This window comes from Cebidichthys violaceus, unplaced genomic scaffold (assembly GCF_023349555.1).
Source record: "Cebidichthys violaceus isolate CVI_PGR_0920_01 unplaced genomic scaffold, fCebVio1.0.p SCAF_15, whole genome shotgun sequence".
Classification (NCBI taxonomy): Eukaryota; Metazoa; Chordata; class Actinopteri; order Perciformes; family Stichaeidae; genus Cebidichthys; species Cebidichthys violaceus.
Genome location: NW_027176318.1, coordinates 15,778,778 through 15,798,777, shown reverse-complemented (window position 1 = coordinate 15,798,777; position 20,000 = coordinate 15,778,778). Strand labels below are relative to the sequence as shown.

General features: G+C 45.7%; 2 protein-coding genes across 2 annotated transcripts in view; one reads left to right on the top strand and one right to left on the bottom strand.

Moving 5' to 3' along the window:
• The window catches only part of tmtopsb (teleost multiple tissue opsin b), a 16,526-nt gene extending 8,815 nt beyond the window's left edge, over positions 1-7,711 (bottom strand). Inside the window, exons 1-2 of the mRNA XM_068710258.1 lie at positions 7,086-7,711; positions 1,742-2,070 (exon numbers count right to left, since the gene is read on the bottom strand). Of these exons, the coding sequence (XP_068566359.1) occupies positions 1,742-2,070; positions 7,086-7,473 (717 nt within the window). The 5' untranslated portion in view covers positions 7,474-7,711. The remainder of the gene's footprint in view (positions 1-1,741; positions 2,071-7,085) is intronic.
• Positions 1-20,000, top strand: part of sh3kbp1 (SH3-domain kinase binding protein 1) — a 75,304-nt gene that overhangs the window by 3,112 nt on the left and 52,192 nt on the right. The window lies entirely within an intron of this gene.

Below are 20,000 nucleotides of genomic sequence, written 5' to 3'. Positions count from 1 at the left end.
GACGGTCAAATGCTTCCATTTACCACATCCTGGGGGGCGACTAGCTCACTAGGCTAAGAGGGTTGTCTGGGAACCGGAGGGTCGGCAGTTCGATCCTTGGCCTGGGACATGAGCCGAGTCGAAGTGTCCCTGAGCAAGACACTGTCCCCCTAGTGGCTCCTCGGGCGCCTGTCATGGGCAGCCCACTGCTCCCTGGTACAGGGATGGGCAGAGAAAAATTTCCCCCTCAACAGGATAAATATAGTGTAATAAAAAATAATTAAAAAAAAACATCCCGATCGGCTTTTAAAAAAACCCCCACTGCCTATCATCTATGTGAAGCTGTAGACTGTAAACTTCTCCTCAGATCACTGAGCCCAACACCAGGAGACACAAGCATGACCTCGGTGTCTGCTGTCCCTGCAGCCCTGGTAGACACTGAGGAAACATTCACAGTTTTTGTCTCTCGTGATTAGCTGACGACGGGTGTGAAGGTCTGCGGCCTCTAAATTTACCCGCGACGGTCGTCCGCAATCTTGTCATCGGCAGCGGCCTGAAGACAGAACCTCAGCCTTCTGACGTTCCTCTGACCTTCCAGATCACTCGGCTTTGTTTTAACGCCTCGCAGATCCCGTCACGGTGTCGGTGGAGAAGCTCCAAGTCTTTAAGAGACATCCGGCAGCAACACGTGGATTTAAAGTCACACGGAAGCTTAACGAGCAGGAAAGATGCTGGGGCAGGAAAACGTGTTAGCATTAACATATCTGTAAGTAGGGTTACAGTTCGTTTCTGGCCTACGAATATTGAACTTAATTTCTATTAAAAAACGGAATCAAAAGGTCAAAAACCGAGCGTGCGATTCCTCTTTTTAACGGACGACTCGCAGCTCAGAGTTCATCTTTTTTTGAAGCTTTAGCGATGTGATCGCTCGGTCGAAAGAAAGACCGATGCACTTACTTTAGCACGTTTCATCACTATACATACACCACGTTGTCACACCACGAGCCTAGAATATGCAGCATGTCTCTCATTCATAGTTTTTTTTTCATTTCTGGGCGAGCTGTAGTCCTGTGTCAACTTTCACAGCGCACTATATTTGATGGCTGCTCTTTTAGTAACGTCACCTTGCTGTGTCCTCTTCTGCTTTAGTGCTTTGATGAATGTGTTAGTCTGCTACGGAGACATAGAAAGAGATATTATTAGTGCTCACACACAAAACATGCACGTTGGAAGTGTTTCTCCTAAACGTTCGCCCTACACCACCGGCGTTTAAAGATTTTAAAATGAGCGCTTTCGGAAGCACAGGGCGCTTTTCCAGGGTTACGTGACACTTAACCGCTTCAGCAGCGATATCGGTGTCCAAACTACGGTTGTCATCCAGACACTGAATCGGACTCTTGTCTTGCTCCACGGGTTTAAATTACATTCGGCAGACAGGCGTAAGACACTGATATAGATATAGATATAGATCTCACGGCGTCAGCAGTCAACCAAAGAATAAACATTTGTTGGCGGCTTTATTAAGGCAACTCTGTCAAGAGGTCAAACCCCTGACTGGAGAGAGTTAAGATCTGATTATAGATGGTTTGATTTCGCTCCTGATTGGACGTTGAGACTGGCTGAGACTGGCTGGAGGCCTTTTGACATAGTGGATCAGCTACGGTCCACCATGAAGTGCTTTTACCGGCTCGTAGACACCATACCGGGGCGTTACGCTTTGATCATTTGGAACAAACTCCCTCGTTCACATTTGCAGAATCACCTGTCTGACGGCTTGCAGCAGCTTGCCGTAGGAGTAGAGGATGACGACGAACGGCAGCACCAGGCAGAAGGTGAACAGGCAGACGATGTAGGAGATGTTGTTTGGCGTCTGGGTCCTCCAGTCCACCGAGCAGGTGGTGCCCGGACCCTCGGGCCCGTATTTGCTCCAGCCCAGCAGCGGAGGTACGGTCCAGGCCACGGAGTAGAGCCAGGAGAAGGTGATCCCTCCCAGCGCCGGGCGGAAGTCTCTGCCGTCGGCCATGGTGGGCTTCATCATGGTGCAGTAACGCTCGTAGGACAGGACGGCCAGGGAGATCAGGGAGACGATGCCTGAGGGACGGTACGCATCGGTAAAGAGGTCAGCAGGTGTGCAGCGAAATAAAGTAACACGACGATCTGATACTGACTCAAACAGCTGAGCTAAGTGTCTCTCTCGCTAATTACATCCTCAATGGTTATACAGTAAGTTCACACTGAAACAAACATGCACACAAACATTGTACACATTGTACACATTGTACACATTGTACACATTGTACACTGTTGATGAACTGACTGAGTCTTAAATCAGAGCTAATCAGCACACATTTGCTCATTACAACGAGTCTCCAGGGACAGATAATAATCACTGCACCTCTATTCGTGGGCTATTGACACACACACACACACACACACACACACACACAATTGTATTTTCATGACTTTTTGGGGACATTACATTGACTCACATTCATTTCCTGGAGACTTATCTGAACCCTAACCATAACCGCTACCAGCCTAAACCTAACCTTACCCTGACTTTAAACCAAGTCTTCACCTTAAACTGTAATGATTCACACTATGGTGACTTTGTCCCCAGAAGGAAGGCGAGTCCCCACAATGTCACTTTGTAAACAGATGTATGTCCCCACAAGACGGGTAAAAAACAGCCCCCCCCCTCGTGTGTAGGTGTGTGTGTGTGTGTGTGTGTGTGTGTGGGTAAACCTGGAGAGGCATTATTTTTGGACCCTTGGGTGGGAGCAGATCAAGCTGAACATCAAGCATCGGGAATATTGTCATCATATCATGTCTTCTATTGCACATCCAGCAGATACAGAGGAACTATTAGCATTCATCCTGGTCTCCACCAACGTCAAACGAGGGAACCACCGTGTGTCTTCAGGTGCTAAATGCTCCGCTGTGTTCACCAGCTGGTCGTCACGTTGTTTAAACCCGGGAACCCGAGACTGCATGCCGCCCGCACAGCACCAAATTATTTCACGGCAAACTTTATCAATAACCTGCTGTTGTGACACCCGCTGCCTTTCCACAGCCCCCCCGTTTTGGTGGATTACATTGATATGAACGGCCTCTGCTGCCTCAGCTACAGCGCGGCTTCTCTTAGCGGCGACCATTTTTCCGTTCATTTCCTGTAATGATTGCACAGTCCCTCTCTCCGCTGCGCCCGGTGGGGGATTCGGGGGCCGCCGTATTAGTCCCTAACGTTGGCTTTGATTGAAAACATGGCCCGCTATGATTCCCCACCACGCCCGCTAATAGGTTTTTCACCTGAGGCCTGATTCTTCTTCACGCTGCTCCAGAGTGGCGCAGAATAGATTTATGGTAAATGAATGACCCGATGTCCTACGCCTGAGTCAGCACGGGAGCTAATCATCTTTCATTGTCTCCCACTTAACTCCCCCTCTCTCTCTCTCTCTCTCTCTCTCTCTCTCTCTCTCTCTCTCTCTCTCTCTCTCTCTCTCGTATTACCCCTTTACCCCCCCTGTGTTACTCTCTCCCTCACCTCTGTCTCCGTCTTTCTTTAACATTTGTGCCAATTCAGACCTTTTCTCACCAAATGTTCCTGCACACTCGGCAAAACCTGCAGCACACAAAGAGAGCGTTTTGCACGCACTGGCTGCACGAAACAGGATTAATCTGGTCAATTAGCAGTAATCTGATATCTTAAAACTCATGCATATAATTGGAGGCGATTGGTGAAACCTGATTTCCCTAGTTAGATTAGTGCTGGAGAAAGATGATCTTTCAGGTTTCTAATTAATTTTATCACTTTTTCCACAACAAAAGGGAAAGTATCGAGTGCCCTGAAGCAGTGACGTCTTTGCGTTTTGGGGGGAAATTCTGCCATCTTCGATTTGAGTAACATTGGAGTATAGAGGGAAGTCAATGTACAGATCAATGTAACCGTTTCAGCTCGACACGAAGCATCGCATCCTTGAATTCAAGATAATGTCACTGCAAGTGTGACTGAAGCTGACACCGAGTGTCCTCTTCATGTCTGAATAAATCAGTTTTCACAGCTGAGAAGCTCCTTACTTCTAAAGTAAGGCATACGTTGTGAGGGGAGCTGTGTCTCGTGTTTCTAACACACTTACAGGCAGTGAATGCTCCCTGCTTCATTTCACGAACGCCCAAAAGACACACATCTTACACAGAGAGAGAGAGAGAGAGAGAGAGAGCAGGAGAGACAGACGCATCATCTGTGATCACATGGAGAAGAAAGTGAGCTGATGAGGGTTGATTACAAGCCTCCTCGCAGACCCTGTACCGCTCAGTACGGTAGCTGCAATGTTGTCTGGGTAATCGCAGCACATGCAGGGTGTGAAAGGAGAAGTCCCAGCTCTGTATTTACATCTACAAACAAACTTCCCCCTGGGGATGAATAAAGTATCCATCCATCTATCCATCTATCCATCCTGCCAACCTGAGTAGATCTATTTCTGGTTTTACTCGCTCCCAACCCCCGGAGGGTGCAATCCACCATTTTTTTCACCGTTCCACAGCTAGAACGAGTCTGCAATGCTCCTCCTGGATCTGAGGTTCAGCAATCGGTTGGAGCCTCCTTATAATGAACATTCCCGGGGAGGCTGAGCAGTGTGATCCCCCCGATAATTGGAGCACATTCTCCGGTACCCCGAAGAAGACCACCAATGTCCAGAGCCTTCAGCATCTCGGGGCGAAGCTCATCGACCGTCCACAGCTCTCCTCCCCTGCTGAACACAGCCTGAACCAAAGCCTGTTGTTTAACAATTTGCCAGAACATCCATGAGGCCAATTGGAAGTCCTTCTACATAGTCTTTTTTGGGGGGTTTTGCTTTGACAACCAGCCCAGCTGCTGGCCAACCGGTTTCTGGAAACCCCCTGTGCCAACCAATACCCAGAGGACTCCTTCCAGTGAGTTCTTGGATTGCAACGTCGACCTTTTGCGACCACAACTCCTAGCAGCCTCTTCCCATACTGTTCTTTTCTGAAACGCGTATTGAATTGGACCGGTGAACTGGTGAACTCTGCACAGACCCTGAATAGGTAACACAACGGATATTACATCAAAAGGAACTCTAGGAAGTCACTTACTGAGGCACTTGCATTCATAAAGCGCCTCTACTGGTCTCCCCAGACCACTAACCACCTAAGTGCTTTGCTATACATGTCTAACATTCACCAATTCATTCCCTGAATGTATGCAGAGGATGCCATGCAGGGGCCACCTGCTCATCAGGATGCAATCTAAATGCTCATAAACACACACACACACTCACACACACTCACACACTCACTCACACACACACACTCACAGATGGCACAACCATCGGGAGCAATCGGGGTTCAGCATGTTGCCAAAGGACATTCGACACGTTGACTGGAGGAGCAGAGGGAGGAACCGGCAGATAGTGGCGTACCGCTCTGCCCCCTGAGCCACTTCATGCTCACAGAGAACCTGTGGCTAAACTCTCTGAAGAGGCAGTCGAAGCTAAAGCTCCTCCTCAGGCGTTTCAGTTCAAAACAACACAATTCAGAGTGGTGAAAGGTTCAAACTGAACTTTCTGTTCTAGTCTCTTCCACTAAAGGACATTTCCTGATGATACTTGTTATTTTTCTTATTTCTTCTTGACTTACAACTACACCTTGTACAGTCGTTCCATCTGCCAGAGTACAACGTGAATTAACTTATTTTATTATTATTAGGTTATTTTTAAAATGAGCGACATTTTGTCTGTTTTTTTTTCCCCACAATTTGATCACACATATTTGATGCTAGGGTTTCCCGTCTCTCCACTCCAGAGAGCCGATGATCAGCCCAGTCCAGAAGGATCCGAGTCTGAATCATTTCATTTGACGGTAAAGAGAGAGAAGACCGTCTCTCCTCAGACCATGTTCTGACCTGGACTCTGAGTCCAGACTCCACAGCTAAGGATGACTTCTTTAAGAGCGACAACGCCTCACTGTGCGTCCAGACTCCACAGGGAAACAACCGATTTTAAGAGCAACAACACCTTGCTTTATGTCCAGACTTCAGAGAGGACACAACGACACCTTACTGCACCTTACTGCACCTCACTGCACCCCCAAGAGAAAATAGGAACATTTAAGAGCAACAATACCAAGAGAGCAGTAAAAGTAACCGCGAGAGATGAGGAGGAGGTGAGTAAAGGAGAAGAGGAGCTCGTCTATGAAGTGAGAGCATGAAAACGCTGACAAACACAGCAGGACCGTCTCTCTTCTGGTTGTCTTCGCTCCGATGGCTAGAAAACGAGGATCCTATTGAACATTAATCAAGACGTGGCAGTAAGTAGGGCGACTGTCCTGAAACTGAGAGGTCGCAGGTTTGATTCCCAGCACTGGTAAAGAGCTCTGTCAACAATCATCGTCTGCACATGTTTTAGAATCAAACACAACCCCTGAGGATCGAGATGAGAACCATTTTTGTGATTTTCTTTTTTTTTTTGTGTCCATCTGTTCTGCATCTGTCCTCTTCCCTAAAAACAGTGAATGTAGCTCCGTGACCAAGTTTGAATTATGACGGTATCATATTATGTAGGTCTGCGGGAAGTTATGTTTCATTAACATACATAATCAGCAGTGAACAGCGCATTACCGTCACATCTTAATAGGACTGTAATTGAAATAAATTGGTTAAGAGGATTTTAATGACACTGCTCATCGTACTGCTGCTGCAGGCACCGACTGTTCTTCATGCTCCTGCTGCAGCAACATATGTCAGAGAAACTACAGCAACCTATTTAAATCATAAGGCAACGTGCTGCTGCTGCTGCTGCTTAGCCTTACAATCATGAATGTGCATGTTTAATGGAGAAGAACTGATAACATGCTTCCTCTGAATCGTGTTGGATAAAAACTGCATGGTGTGCAGAACGGTGAAATTGAAAAAGAAAGACATTAGGGGGACCAGCTGCTTGTCACACTTTTAGCAACATTTACAGTTCATGTTTGAGAAGAGAAGGCAGGGTCCACAAATACACAACACAGGAACACGAGATGTGCTGATTTAAGTCGTGAAGAAGCAGCGTGAGTGTGTTTCCTTGACAGAGACGCTGAACACTTACCCAAACATGCGTTGACGAACCCGTACCAGACGCACCCAGCGCGTCCGATCAACCACCGCCCCTGGGTGCTGGCCGCGAAGCTGAACGGGGTGCCCAGCATGCTGACCAGCAGGTCGCTCGCCGAGATGCTCACCAGCAGGAGGTTCATGGGCGTGCGCAGAGCCCGGTACCGGCAGAACAGCGTGAGCACCAGGAAGTTACTGAGGAACCCAAAGGTGCCGATGAAGCCGAGGCACACCGCCACCACCAGGTGCCCCTTCGGGCTCAGGGACTGAGGAGGGAGAGAACCGGACGCCTCCTCGTACGCGTCCGTCGCGGTCGCCGCGGTGCCACCGGCTCCTTCCCCGGGACAGCGCGCACAGCTCAGGCTCACGTTACAAACGATCATACCGGGCTGAGCCGCGAAGTTTGCACCAGCCCGAAGTTTGCACCACAGGACGGAACCATCCGGTCTCGGTGCTGTGGAACTCCGCTAACCCATCTGGAGAGGCGAAGGCGCAGGAGGGGTTCCTCTGTTGCACCGTGCGCGCATGTGGCAGCTTTTCACAAAGAAGGAGCTCATAAACGGTGGGCTGTCAAGTCCAAAACAGCTTCCTTGGCGATTGAGTGAGGCTTCAGACAGCAGATGCCGGGGTCACGTTAGATCCGCCCCTCCGCCGAGCGCCCCGGGTCCACAGAGGAGCGCTCCCTTTCCTGCGCTGCGACCGCTGGAGCGCTAAGTGCGCCTGAGCTTTTATCACTCAAAGCACCTTTTAACGCACTGGGGGACGAAACCCCCTCAACACGAGGCAGCGAGGTGGTGCGCGCGCGCGCGTGTGTGTGTGTGAGCATGCACGTGTGTGATGTTCTCAGACTGTCATTGTATAACAGAATTCGGCGGATGAATCACTGATAATGAAGGGAAACTTAGTGGAGGGATGTGTGCCAGCAGTGTAGACCTTCATGATCGATCACTGCTGCTGTACCTCTGTACATGCATCTACTTATAATAAATCAGATTTCCTCCTGTCAACAGGAGATCATCTATGAGGTGAATGATCAGCCTGTCACAGAGGGACTGATTGCTTCATGAGCTCATTTGAAATAGTATGTAGGCCAATCCTTATTTCAAACCTAGTAGATCAAGACAATTGATATGTGAAATATATTCTCCGGCGTCAGAGGGATTTATCGGCTTATAGGGTTAGGGCTTGATGTAAGGGGTCAAGAAATGTAATTATAATAATATAAATGTAGTTAGTAATGCATCAAAGGTATTTGCTCAATCCCTGCTCGTGTGCATTGATTGATGGATTGATTTGTGTATTTGAGTGTCAAAAAACATCTACTCATAAACAAATTTCAGACAACCACAAACACAAGTCCGGCTCGCTGAACTGACGTGTTTGAAACACAGCGCTGCTCTTCAGGAGCACCTTTACATCTGACGTCCTCCAGCCTTTAGGAGGCTCACAGGGACCTCTGCCCTCTCTGTGAATTACATTTTATATAATGTTCCGTGAAGTAATCCTCTTTGATTTATTAAACGTAGTTTCTGAGCTTTTGGCTTATTTCAAATCTCATCCACTGGTCCTTATGGATCTTTAGTAGTTTTGTGTTTGACTACATTCATGTTTCACTGTGAATTACTCCTGAAAATAAAATGAGAGTCAGAAAAAGAACGACTTCACCTCCCGCTCAGGTAGACGTTGATCCACTATATCTTCACAACAGTCGTTTGCTGCTATATCAATGCTCTGAATATCATATTTAGAACCCTCACTGCTTGTTTTTACTGCGTCCTGCTTTGGAGCTAATCGACTCATTGTTTCAGCTCCAGCTGCTGGAGAAAACAGACACGATTCAAACCCAGTCGCCGGACGTGAACGATGACGATGCAGTGTTGCTCTTCTTGCACGCTGCTGCTTCTTTCTACAATATCCGCGTGTGGCAACGATAAATCACGTCTAAATATACCACGCTGCGTCATGCGCTCGTGGGCCGTCAGGAAAGCATCGACGTAAGTCCTTTAACAATTTAAATAAAGTACCTATTATGCCGATATTCTGGTGGGAGCGGTCGGAGTTATTATGCAGGTAATGTACTGAAACACATGTACTTATAACACACACACACACACACACACACACACACACACAAACACATGTTCCCTTTTACACCTCTAGTGAGAAATTAATTATTAACAATAGAAGTTCATTTAATGAAATTTGCTTCATAAAAGATGTAGCAGTGTTCATAAAAGCTTAAGTACGGGACACAATTGCCGGTACCTTTGTCTCTCCAGGGACTAATATCCCTTTGATTAAGAACGTGTCATTTTTACCAATGCATTATACATACAGCTGTGCAATTGGGGGTCATACGATATCACAGGCTGAATTCTATGAAAATAATTTGTTCTTTACAACTTTGTTTTCACGCTCTTCACAATCACGGGGGTCACGTGTCACGATCCATATTCACAGGCCAGTTCATCTCACTCCTTTTCGTCATGTGTTTGGTTTGTCTGATTACAGCTGCTGTGGAGACGTCGTAGAAGTTGTGTCCAGACTAGAAGACACCTTTCTTCTGACTTAATGAGAAAAGGGCGCAGTGTTTATTTGGTGCAAACAGCAAACCCAACTGTCTTCCATTCAACATGGCTTCTTAATGAATGTACATATTAATGCCTCACTAGTTGTTCTGGTGCTCATACAGTATTTTAATTAAAGATAAACAAGGCGACGGAAACACAGCGAGTCTTATTTTCCAGGTTATTAGTCACCAAAGAAAAACATACCTGAATATTATGCAGCGTTATTGCTTGTAGCAGATTGAATAATTAATGCGTATCAGATATGTATCAGAGGGAGAGATCTGGAGTACGAGGGTCTTAGCCCAGCAGAACAAAGAGGCTTCTCTGGGTCCTCGGCTGGATGTCCTCTTAGCGTGTGGAGATGTTTCTGCTCACAGTGGGCCTTCGATCCTGCAGACAGACACAATTGCCCACTTTACCCCCCCCCCCCCCCCCCCCCTCCCTTTGCCTGCTGGGTAAAGTTGTAAGAATCACAGCTCAGCGTCAAGGTCTAGCAGAGTTCTTTCTTCTGACTTCTTGCGAATGAGAAAAAGGGTGCAGTGTTCAAACAGTGCACCACTACCATCACAACAGCTGTTTCAATGTGACATTTTAAGAAGTTCATCAGTTCACATTTGAACTTTGTCATCACCGTTATGATCACATCTGACTAATCATACATTCTGCCAATGGATCCCCCTAAATGACACGCTGTTCCTTTAAGAACCTCCTTTAGGCTACGTCATCATACTGAGCTAAACAGCACCAACAACGGGGAGGTCGACGTTTGACCTTTGTGACCTTTCAGTTATTGTTTACTGTAGATATTCTGCTAAGACGTTCAATGTATTTCAGCACGGTTGCCGTAGTAAAGCAATCCAATGTTCTAACTTTTAGGACGTTTTCTTTTCACCAATTGAGGAAGAAAAAAAAGAAGCTATGCAAGCTGTGTCCTTTATCAGGATAATCAAATTATTACGCTAGTTAAGTCATCATAGGGCAGAGAGCATCAATCAAAGCCCCACAGCAACCAGAGTCATGTAGCGAGTCATGTTCAACAATCACTTCTTTGTATATAGTTCTGTTTGTAAAAGGCTTTTATGTGTGTGTGTGTGTGTGTGTGTGTGTGTGTGTGTGTGTGTGTGTGTGTGTGTGTGTGTGTGTGTGTGTGTGTGTGTGTGTGTGCGTGCGTCAGTGTGATGTGGAAACTCATCAGCGTGAGGTTTGTTGACATTCAAAGAAAATCATCAAAGATTTCTTGTAAGTCAGAATCAAAGGAGTCCCAACACAACCAGCCCGGTTTCACCTCTAAACCGGACTTCTTTACACACGATAAACCATCCCCTGGATTCACAAATACATTGATGTGGATATGTGGACACACACACACACACACACACACACACACATACACACACACACACACACACACACACACACACACGCAATGCAGACTTCAGGAAAACATTTTGAAGTACAACAATATGTTACGGTAAGCTGCCACCTCCTTGGCGCTACACTGAAGCTACGCTGAGCTGAAATCAAGCTGCAGGGGACGCTTTAGGGGCGGGGCTACACGGTGATTGACAGGTCGCTACCACAGTACTATCCAGTCTAGGAGTTATCCGCGCTTTTGTCTCACAACTTCAACCCTTTCACCGTGTGTTTTCAGTTCTTGAAAGTTAATTGCAACATGTTGGGGTTGCCTAAAAGTGCAGCATATCGGTTGTACGGTTTTCTCCACCTTCTCATGTGACTTCTGGTGGCACAAAACCAAGATGGCGACGGCCAAAATGCTGAACTCTCGGCTTCAAAACCATTATCCACAAACCAATGGGTGACATCGTGACTCAACAAAACGAAACCTCCTTTAATCCCAGGAATGTGTTCATACTTATGGGGACAATCAATGGGTAGGTTTTTAGTTAACCAGACTTGCCCACCTTCTTAGTCAATTTGCGTCAGTATTATACACAGTAAACGTGTGTATATCAACAAAACACATTAAAATTGATTCATGGCAACAGCTGGTTAAAACCAGGAATAGAGTTGTTTCAGTTTTCAGTGCCACTAAGTGCAGAGAAATAAATGAAACCAGATGGAGATTAAAAACGAAATGTGGGTGCAGCCACAGGAGGCTCATCACTGGTATTTCTAGGTCAAGTGGAGACATGAAGTGATGTGAATTCATTAAATTTGATCGCCTGAATCACTCAAATATCAGCTCAACATGTGGAGGAACACATCAAAGCAGTTTTTATGGCTGAAGGTTATGAAACGGGTTAGCAACCCCGCAACTAAGATGAGGGTAGATATATGGGCGGAATATTGATGTATTGCGTTTTCCTGCATTCGTGGACAACATTGTCAATAACGTTCATTAACAGTACGAGTCGAGCTATCGAGGTGTGCGAGACGAAGCGAGGCCGGAAAAAGCAGGAGCGGAAAAACAACCTTACTGCGGGATCGCAGAAGGAGAATGGAAAAAAAAAGGTCGACGTGGAAAACGTGTAAGGCCGGCCTCGGGAGGATTTATTGTAAAAAGCTTGTCGTCATCTCAGTTTTCCATCTGTGCATTACGTGGCATAGTGAGAAGGCAGCGGTGGCCATGGAAACAGGTATTTGTTTCTACGGCTACCGAGAGTAATTTGGCAGCCATATTGTTTTCATGGCAAGCCCTATGGCATGAATACGTGTTCAAGTGTGTGTGTAGGAGACACACAATGTGCATTCACTGTAGCATTAATTATTTCAAAATCTAAGCTTTGATATGCAAATGTTTCACATTAATAATATACAAGTAGGCTTTATTATAAAACAAATCGTTTCTTTGATGTTCCCGGTGCTTCGGGATGTATACGACGTGTGCGTTGATGGAGAACAGCGCGTCGGGTTGTTGTTACAGGACGGCAGACAGCAGGAGGGAACAATCGCACGTAAATATATGCCAGAGACGAGACCCAATTAACGTTGTGCTGCAGATGTTGTAGTTTTTCACCATCTGCTCCTCCTGTTCGTGTCTCTTCGTGGATGCTGCTCACACCGCCCTCAGGCGAGATGTAATCTCATGTTAGCTCATCAAGATGAGTGGCAAGTGTTGGCCAGCAAGGAGGGATTTACCATACATCCTCCCTCAAGGTGGGAAAAGGTTGCTTTGATCAATTAGATGAAGAAAACACGACAATATCCAACTTCTACTTTTGCTCTTCTCTTCTTCATTAACGCTGAAGCTGCATGTGTTCAGTTAATGTGGTTGTCGACCGGTTCCAGTACGTTGTGCAGCCTCAGAAATAATGACGTCTTTGACAATCAGAATCCGGTTCACTGCCGGTAGGTTTTGCTTTGGTGTATTTGCTGCATTGTGACAGCATAGATTCAGATCAATACAGTGGTGTGTTTGCATGCACTTAAGTGGGTTGGTTATTCCCAGCTTTCTGCAGTGAACTGGTTTATAAGAAAACGTCAAAAAACTCAAAGATAAGATGGATCTGAGTTTTTACAGTAATACTTACTGTACATATACAATACTACATATTAATGTAGTGCATGTAAACACATTTGCCACCAAGGACTTCTGTAACATGTCAGCTTTTTTATCATTTCCCAGCCTTAAAAAAATAAGTAATTTAAACTCAGATAGAAATCTAAATTCCCCAAGCTTCTCCGAGCTTCTCCGAGTCTCCCCTTTAATCTCTTTCAAACGAAAAAATAAAGCTATTTTTGGATATAATTGTGGAAACAGTGTCAAAGCTTCAGGCCTCTGGGTGGGCGTTTTCTATGGCTGCGGTTGACTAACATCTAAGGGCTGGCCTTGAAAAGCTACAAGACAAGCTGTCAATGTCTGTGGTTTGCTAATGACAAAAGCACAGTCTTGTATTGCCTACAAACACTGACACAAGACGTTTTCCCCCTCCAACAAGCCCACATAGTGTTGGTTACATAACATTCAATATTTGGGCTGACCGTTTGTTTAAATTTGTATTTGACCAGTAAAATGGAAGCTAGCAAGCTAAGCTAACTATCTTGGAAGTAGAAGCTCACAAGCTAGGCTAAGTGCCTTGGAAGTGGAAGCTAGCAAGCTAGGCTAACTATCTTGGAAGTAGAAGCTAGCAAGCTAGGCTAACTATCTTGGAAGTGGAAGCTAGCAAGCTAGGCTAACTGCCTTGGCAGTGGAAGCTAGCAAGCTAGGCTAACTATCTTGGAAGTGGAAGCTAGCAAGCTAGGCAAACTATCTTGGAAGTGGAAGCTAGCAAGCTAGGCTAACTATCTTGGAAGTGGAAGCTAGCAAGCTAGGCTAACTGCCTTGGAAGTGGAAGCTAGCAAGCTAGGCTAACTATCTTGGAAGTGGAAGCTAGCAAGCTAGGCTAACTGCCTTGGCAGTGGAAGCTAGCAAGCTAGGCTAACTATCTTGGCAGTGGAAGCTAGCAAGCTAGGCTAACTACCTTGGAAGTGGAAGCTAGCAAGCTAGGCTAACTATCTTGGCAGTGGAAGCTAGCAAGCTAGGCTAACTATCTTGGCAGTGGAAGCTAGCAAGCTAGGCTAACTATCTTGGAAGTGGAAGCTAGCAAGCTAGGCTAACTATCTTGGCAGTGGAAGCTAGCAAGCTAGGCTAACTGCCTTGGCAGTGGAAGCTAGCAAGCTAGGCTAACTATCTTGGCAGTGGAAGCTAGCAAGCTAGGCTAACTATCTTGGAAGTGGAAGCTCGCGAGAATGTCTAACCATCTTACATTAAGAAGCTATGAAAGTGTATCGCTGCGTTCACACTATGAGCAACATTCCAAGTAATTTTCACCGGAAGCTCGTGACATGAAGCTACAAGCTGACTCCCGACACTTGTCGCTGTGTTACAGTTGTGACATGATACAAATCAAAGTCGGGCTACTGACTCTGACTAGATGTTACTTTTTGTTGATTTTTAGTAGCGTTGCGATACACCTTTATTGATGTAAACCGGGATATTTAAAAGATTAAATATGGCCTGCAAGAATCACGCCTTTGTAGGCTACAGTTATACTTATTAAAGACTCTCTCTCTCCACTTCCTTACACTTTTATTTCAGGTGTAACTCATTTTACTATGAGTTATTGGACCATTTAACCTACCAGTTGGAAAAGCAACCCCCCTTGAGTGTTTAAAAGAATGTTTATTTCCATATTAAATGCATAACATTTAGATCAATAAGAGGAAAATTCAACACTCAAAATATGCAAAGCACTTCCTTAGCGTATGGATCCTATGATCTCGCGCACTGCCACCATCAAACTGAGAATGACCAAAGACATTTTCCATCAAAGAGTTCAAAGGGAAAAGCATTTTTTTCCATTTGAGTGAGTTTTCTTGCTGTCAGGCCAAGAAAATTATGATTGGACAGGAAAGCAAAGGAAGAATAGAAAAGGGGGAAAAGAGCAAAACGGAGACATGTATGAACTGAATATCCTTCAATGAAAGTAAAAAAAAAAATAGCAATTCTTTGAAACCACTATTAATTCACATTGAAAACGAGAGAAAATGACGGAGGGAGATGAAAGTCAGTTGTGTTTACTTCTGCTTTCTCTCTCTTCTTCTTGGGTTCTGGCTCTCAGTGTGTGTCAGGGGGACTCATTTGACCGTGAGTGAGTGGCTGAGTTGGGAAAAGCATCAGTATCCATTTATCCACACCATTACCCACATCAACCGCCACCACGGCACTTTGACCTCTGCCAAAGTGCCGGCTTGTGATTACAGGAGAGCAGAAGGGGAAGAAAGACAGAGACACAGTCCAATGTTGTTCAGGTGAAAAAGTACATATTTCGCTTTCCTTTGTAATCATTTCTTCATGAAAATCGCAAAAAAAAAAAAAAGCTTCTTTTTTTATTTTTACCATTTATATCTTCTCTCCAAAAATTCTGATTAACCCCAAAATGGATCAAAATAATTTTTTCCCTAGTGAGTTTGCTGGTATTCGGTCTTTGCTCAATTGTAGTCCAAAAGACATGTTCTAGTCTGTCACCTTGTACATGTCCTATAAGCAGGAAGTGAAGATGGATCTAATTCAAGGCCTGATGATCAAACACATGTGACATTTACTATTGTCCATATAGGAGCAACCTTGCACTTACAACCCATTTGTAGCCTTGACCTGTCAACAACACAGGTCTCCATACACGCCTGACGAAATTACATTTTCATAATGATGGAGCATGTTGGTGATGGTTGCACAGCAACATTTTAGTTGCTAGCCTTGATCCAGAACCTTTGCAACCCCTTATATCCCCGTCGTGAAATATGCAACGTATAAATTAGCCCAGTGTTGTCGGGAAGAATGCTGGAAATATGACCTTTCCAGCTGGAACGCTCTTCTTGGTGTTTAGGCCTATTTCCCCAGAAACATATTTGGTGAACGCCGAAGCCTCCGAATATCACCGCCAGTCGTTCGCATCACACCCAGTGGAAACGGAGGCTTGACTGAGATTTCTCACGCGATCCGACTTCCACGTCGTTCATCATCGGAGCGTCGACATCGTCGATGAGCTCGAGGATTCGTGGATTAATTATGATTGGCAGCCCACGCTCATCACTGCCACCGATTGGGTCAAGAGGATCCTAAGGAAGCATCGGAATCACACTGCAGTATACTTCACTCTAAATCAATGACACCAAGCTGAAGGTTACTTCTCTTCAGAACTCCACCACACTACAGGTCAACGTTGTCTTTCAGACCAGTGGAAAGAAAACAGCCAAAATCTGTAGATTTCTCCTAAACTCACCAAAGGTCACCATTAGATAACACCTCATTGTTAAAACACTGTTCAGAAAACTGGGGAAGTTTCACGCTGATATTTCTACGTATTTTCTTTTTTTAAATGTATTTAATTTTACAAAATGTCTCTATAAAGGCCGTTTTCTCTAAATAAGACAATGCTTCATTTGCATGTTTAAACTCGTCTCGATGTCACTAATCAGCTGGAGTTTTATGGTGATTTATATCAGTTCAAAGTTTGACCTCGTTCACCTCTAGCGTCTTCCTCAGGACGCATGTACCACTGTCAAATAAATACAGACCCAAACACTTCACATGACTTGTTGTGACTGGATCCAAACACTACAAGACTTAAAAGATCAGATACAAGTTCACACATACGCCTGTTTACTGCCTGCATCTGTTTGACATCAGAAGTGTGTATTAATAACACGAGAGCGCTGCAGAATGCGATTCATCATCTCCAGCAAAGTCCGCACAATTGCACTCAAAAGGAAAGTGTGCACAATCTGTGTCTTATGCTCACTATAAAAATAGTGACGTAAGACCCGAAAAATGTCAAAAAGAGAAAAAGGAACCGAAGCTAGGAGTGAGGAGTTGTCTTCTGCCCATGTAGGTCACCTTACTGCAGTCTTACTTCATACACAGAGTGTGTTTCTGCACCTTTCAGCGATTTAGTTTTGTGTTTCTTCTTTTATACTTTATCCTTCTTGCACCTCCTGCCTCCACTCTGTCCTTTACTCCTTTTACATCTCCTCGGGGAGAACACATTTTCCTCTCGGTATGACACAATCGATTTCAGCCCAGTTCAAGGATGAGTCGTCCCCCCCCCCCCCCCCCGCCTCTCTCTCTTTCTCCGTTAATATTTATAGAAGTGTCCAATTACTTCCTTCCGTCGATTCAATCCAATCACGTCATGTGAAATCAAATTTCAGAGCGCCGCGCTTGTGTCCTACACGCAGACAGCGTTGGCGCTGGAGCAAACGGAGGCAAATTAAAACGTACGCCGTTAACGTCGTGCCGCTAATGCGATTACAGAGGAGCAGAAAGTCTTTGACGCTGAAGCTCTTCTTCTTCTTCTTCACTGCAACTTTCTACCAGGTCTCACACCAACACCACAACACCTTCCATGTGTCAAACTAATTTGATTTAAAGAACAAAAACACCCTCGCCAAGAGAAGTGAACTGTGCAACGCTGACATGTGCTCTTGAAGAGATGCATTCAAGACAAATTAAATTGCGTTCGACAACAAAAGTGCCTCTTCTACGCTGCGTCTGCACGCGCGCTAATCCATAGAGCGCTGAGAGGCCTCCCCGTATGGTGACTGAAATCACTCTCCCTGTTAGCGGGAGATGTTTATGTTCTTTGATCAAGGAAAGTGCACGACGTGTCGATCCCCCCATGCGTAGCCCGGAGAAAAGTGACAGAAAAAAAAATTGCTGTATTTATCTTCTTCGCGGAGTACGGCAGAGCTTTGACTTGAATAACAATAGACTTCAATGGTGAAAAAGGCATCAAAAATGACTCGGTGAGACATCGTGCACAGTATATTCCAGTCAGGGGGACGGCGTGACGCTAGCTGTACACAAAACAATCACATGGCTGGAACTTATACAAGGCAATCAAGCTACAGTGAGCTTTTTTAAAAACCCGGGAATGAGCCAGAGGCTTACGTTTGGTTCATGAGCTGGAGAGTAAACGAGGAGATCCAGGCTGAACCCACGGGAGCTATGCAGTACGACACATGAGACACCACAACGTTCTCACGCACTGCTGGAAGCTAAACCTTTATGCAAATTAACTCACTTTAATTTGTGTATATACCCGCTATGTTCGTATGTATGCCGGCAATTTTGTACTTAATCCGCATAATTGTGAGACTTAGTATGAAGAGGAGATCGTGAGGAGATTCTAAAACCACTCTGGTCTTTCACTCAAAAGAACACTTTTCACGTCCCGTTCTCTTGGCTTCACGCGGGACACGAACAACGGCCTCCTGCATGAGGGTCCTGCTCATCCGTCAACCCCCCGATCCGCCCCCCACCACCGCGCAAACTTCACAGCTTTGGTGGTTCTTTAATCGCAGAACCAGAGGATCCACAATAAAAAAATGGATGTTGAACAGCTTGTGCTTACTTGAAGCGAAGCCTTTATTCTTTACCTGGACTGTGAGACAAACGAGCTCTTTCTTCTACGCCTGCACTGACCGGCATCAGACGACATATCGCCCGTTATACTGCGTTTCCTCACTTGACTTCCTCCTTGACTCCCGACAGATCTAAAGCAAGGGAGAGCGTCACGGTTTGACTCGTAGGGCCACCGACCAAGCTGCCGTATGTGAAGCGGTAGAAGGGAGAACGGGCTGGCTGGGCTGTTAAAAAGTTTCTTAGTAGATGATTGTTTTTGCCTTTGTTTGGTGCCTTTCAGGCCTGCAGAGATGCTCTCCTTTAGGGTTGGGAGTTTGGGAGTACTTGATGTGGTCTGTCTCTTCCTACAAATGTGCAATTAATCAGTTTCTAATTGAAGTTATGAGGGTGTGTGTGTGTGTGTGTTTTGTGTCTGGCTCGCTCATTTTCTCTAAGATGTTGACCCTTTTCAAGTACACTCATTAGAGCACCAGTCAGGCACGGTTGCCTGTGTTTGATCTGCTCTGGCAGGAGCACAAACAGACCGGTGGCCCCGTTTGCCTCCGAGTCGTGTGCCCTCGAAGTCACAGTTCAAAAGACAACCCACATACAATGAGAGGGCGGCGTGGCTTCAGGTCCAGATCTGCGTCACTAAAGCTCGTGATTTCACTATAATGAGTGGCGGATTCAGCTCGTTTCTCCCTTTTAAACTCGGACAGTTATGCGATGGACTGGATTGGACCCATGTAACATAGGCAATAAAACGTGTTTTGAATGCGAGTCACCACAACGACTCACATTGGGCGTTCAGCCGTTAGGGATGCCCCCCCCCACCCCAAAAAAAACCTGGTTCTAAATGGGAACCCGGAGCGTCGACGAGGTCCGGGGTCAACGGTTCTTTTGAAGTAACACAGCGAGATCTCTGCGGTGAAATAGCAGCGACCTGCTCTCTCCGTCTCCGTGGCGTGAGACACGCAACGGAAAGATCCGGTTTGCTGCAGCAATGGTGAGAGATTAGCCTCGGACAGACGCAGACGAAAACACGCACGCGATCACACAAGATAATTACCGTGTGTCGAATGACTTTCAGAGGTTCCCAATGCCAAATGTATCATAATTGCTCTCTAGCTGTCGACATGCATCGTCCCACCATGGGAACGTATCTTGGGGTAATAGGTAGGTGTCAATCATCAATCACAGAGGTTGAAAATTATATAGATTCATAAATACGAAGAGGCGTCGTCCTTTCAGCGTAGCAGGAGCAAAGACCGGTTGTCATACGTAAAAATGATATTTGAGCCTGCTGTCCTCATAATTGGTTCTCTCTCTTTCACACACATCCTCTCAAATTGATTGATATGTCAACATTAAGAGCTTGGGGGTCATTTTCCAAAGGCACTTGTCTGTGGTTGCAGAAATGGGAACATCTTTACCGACAGACTTGGGATTTATGATGACGTTCTTTTGTGTTATTCAAGATTAATGTGAAGTCAAG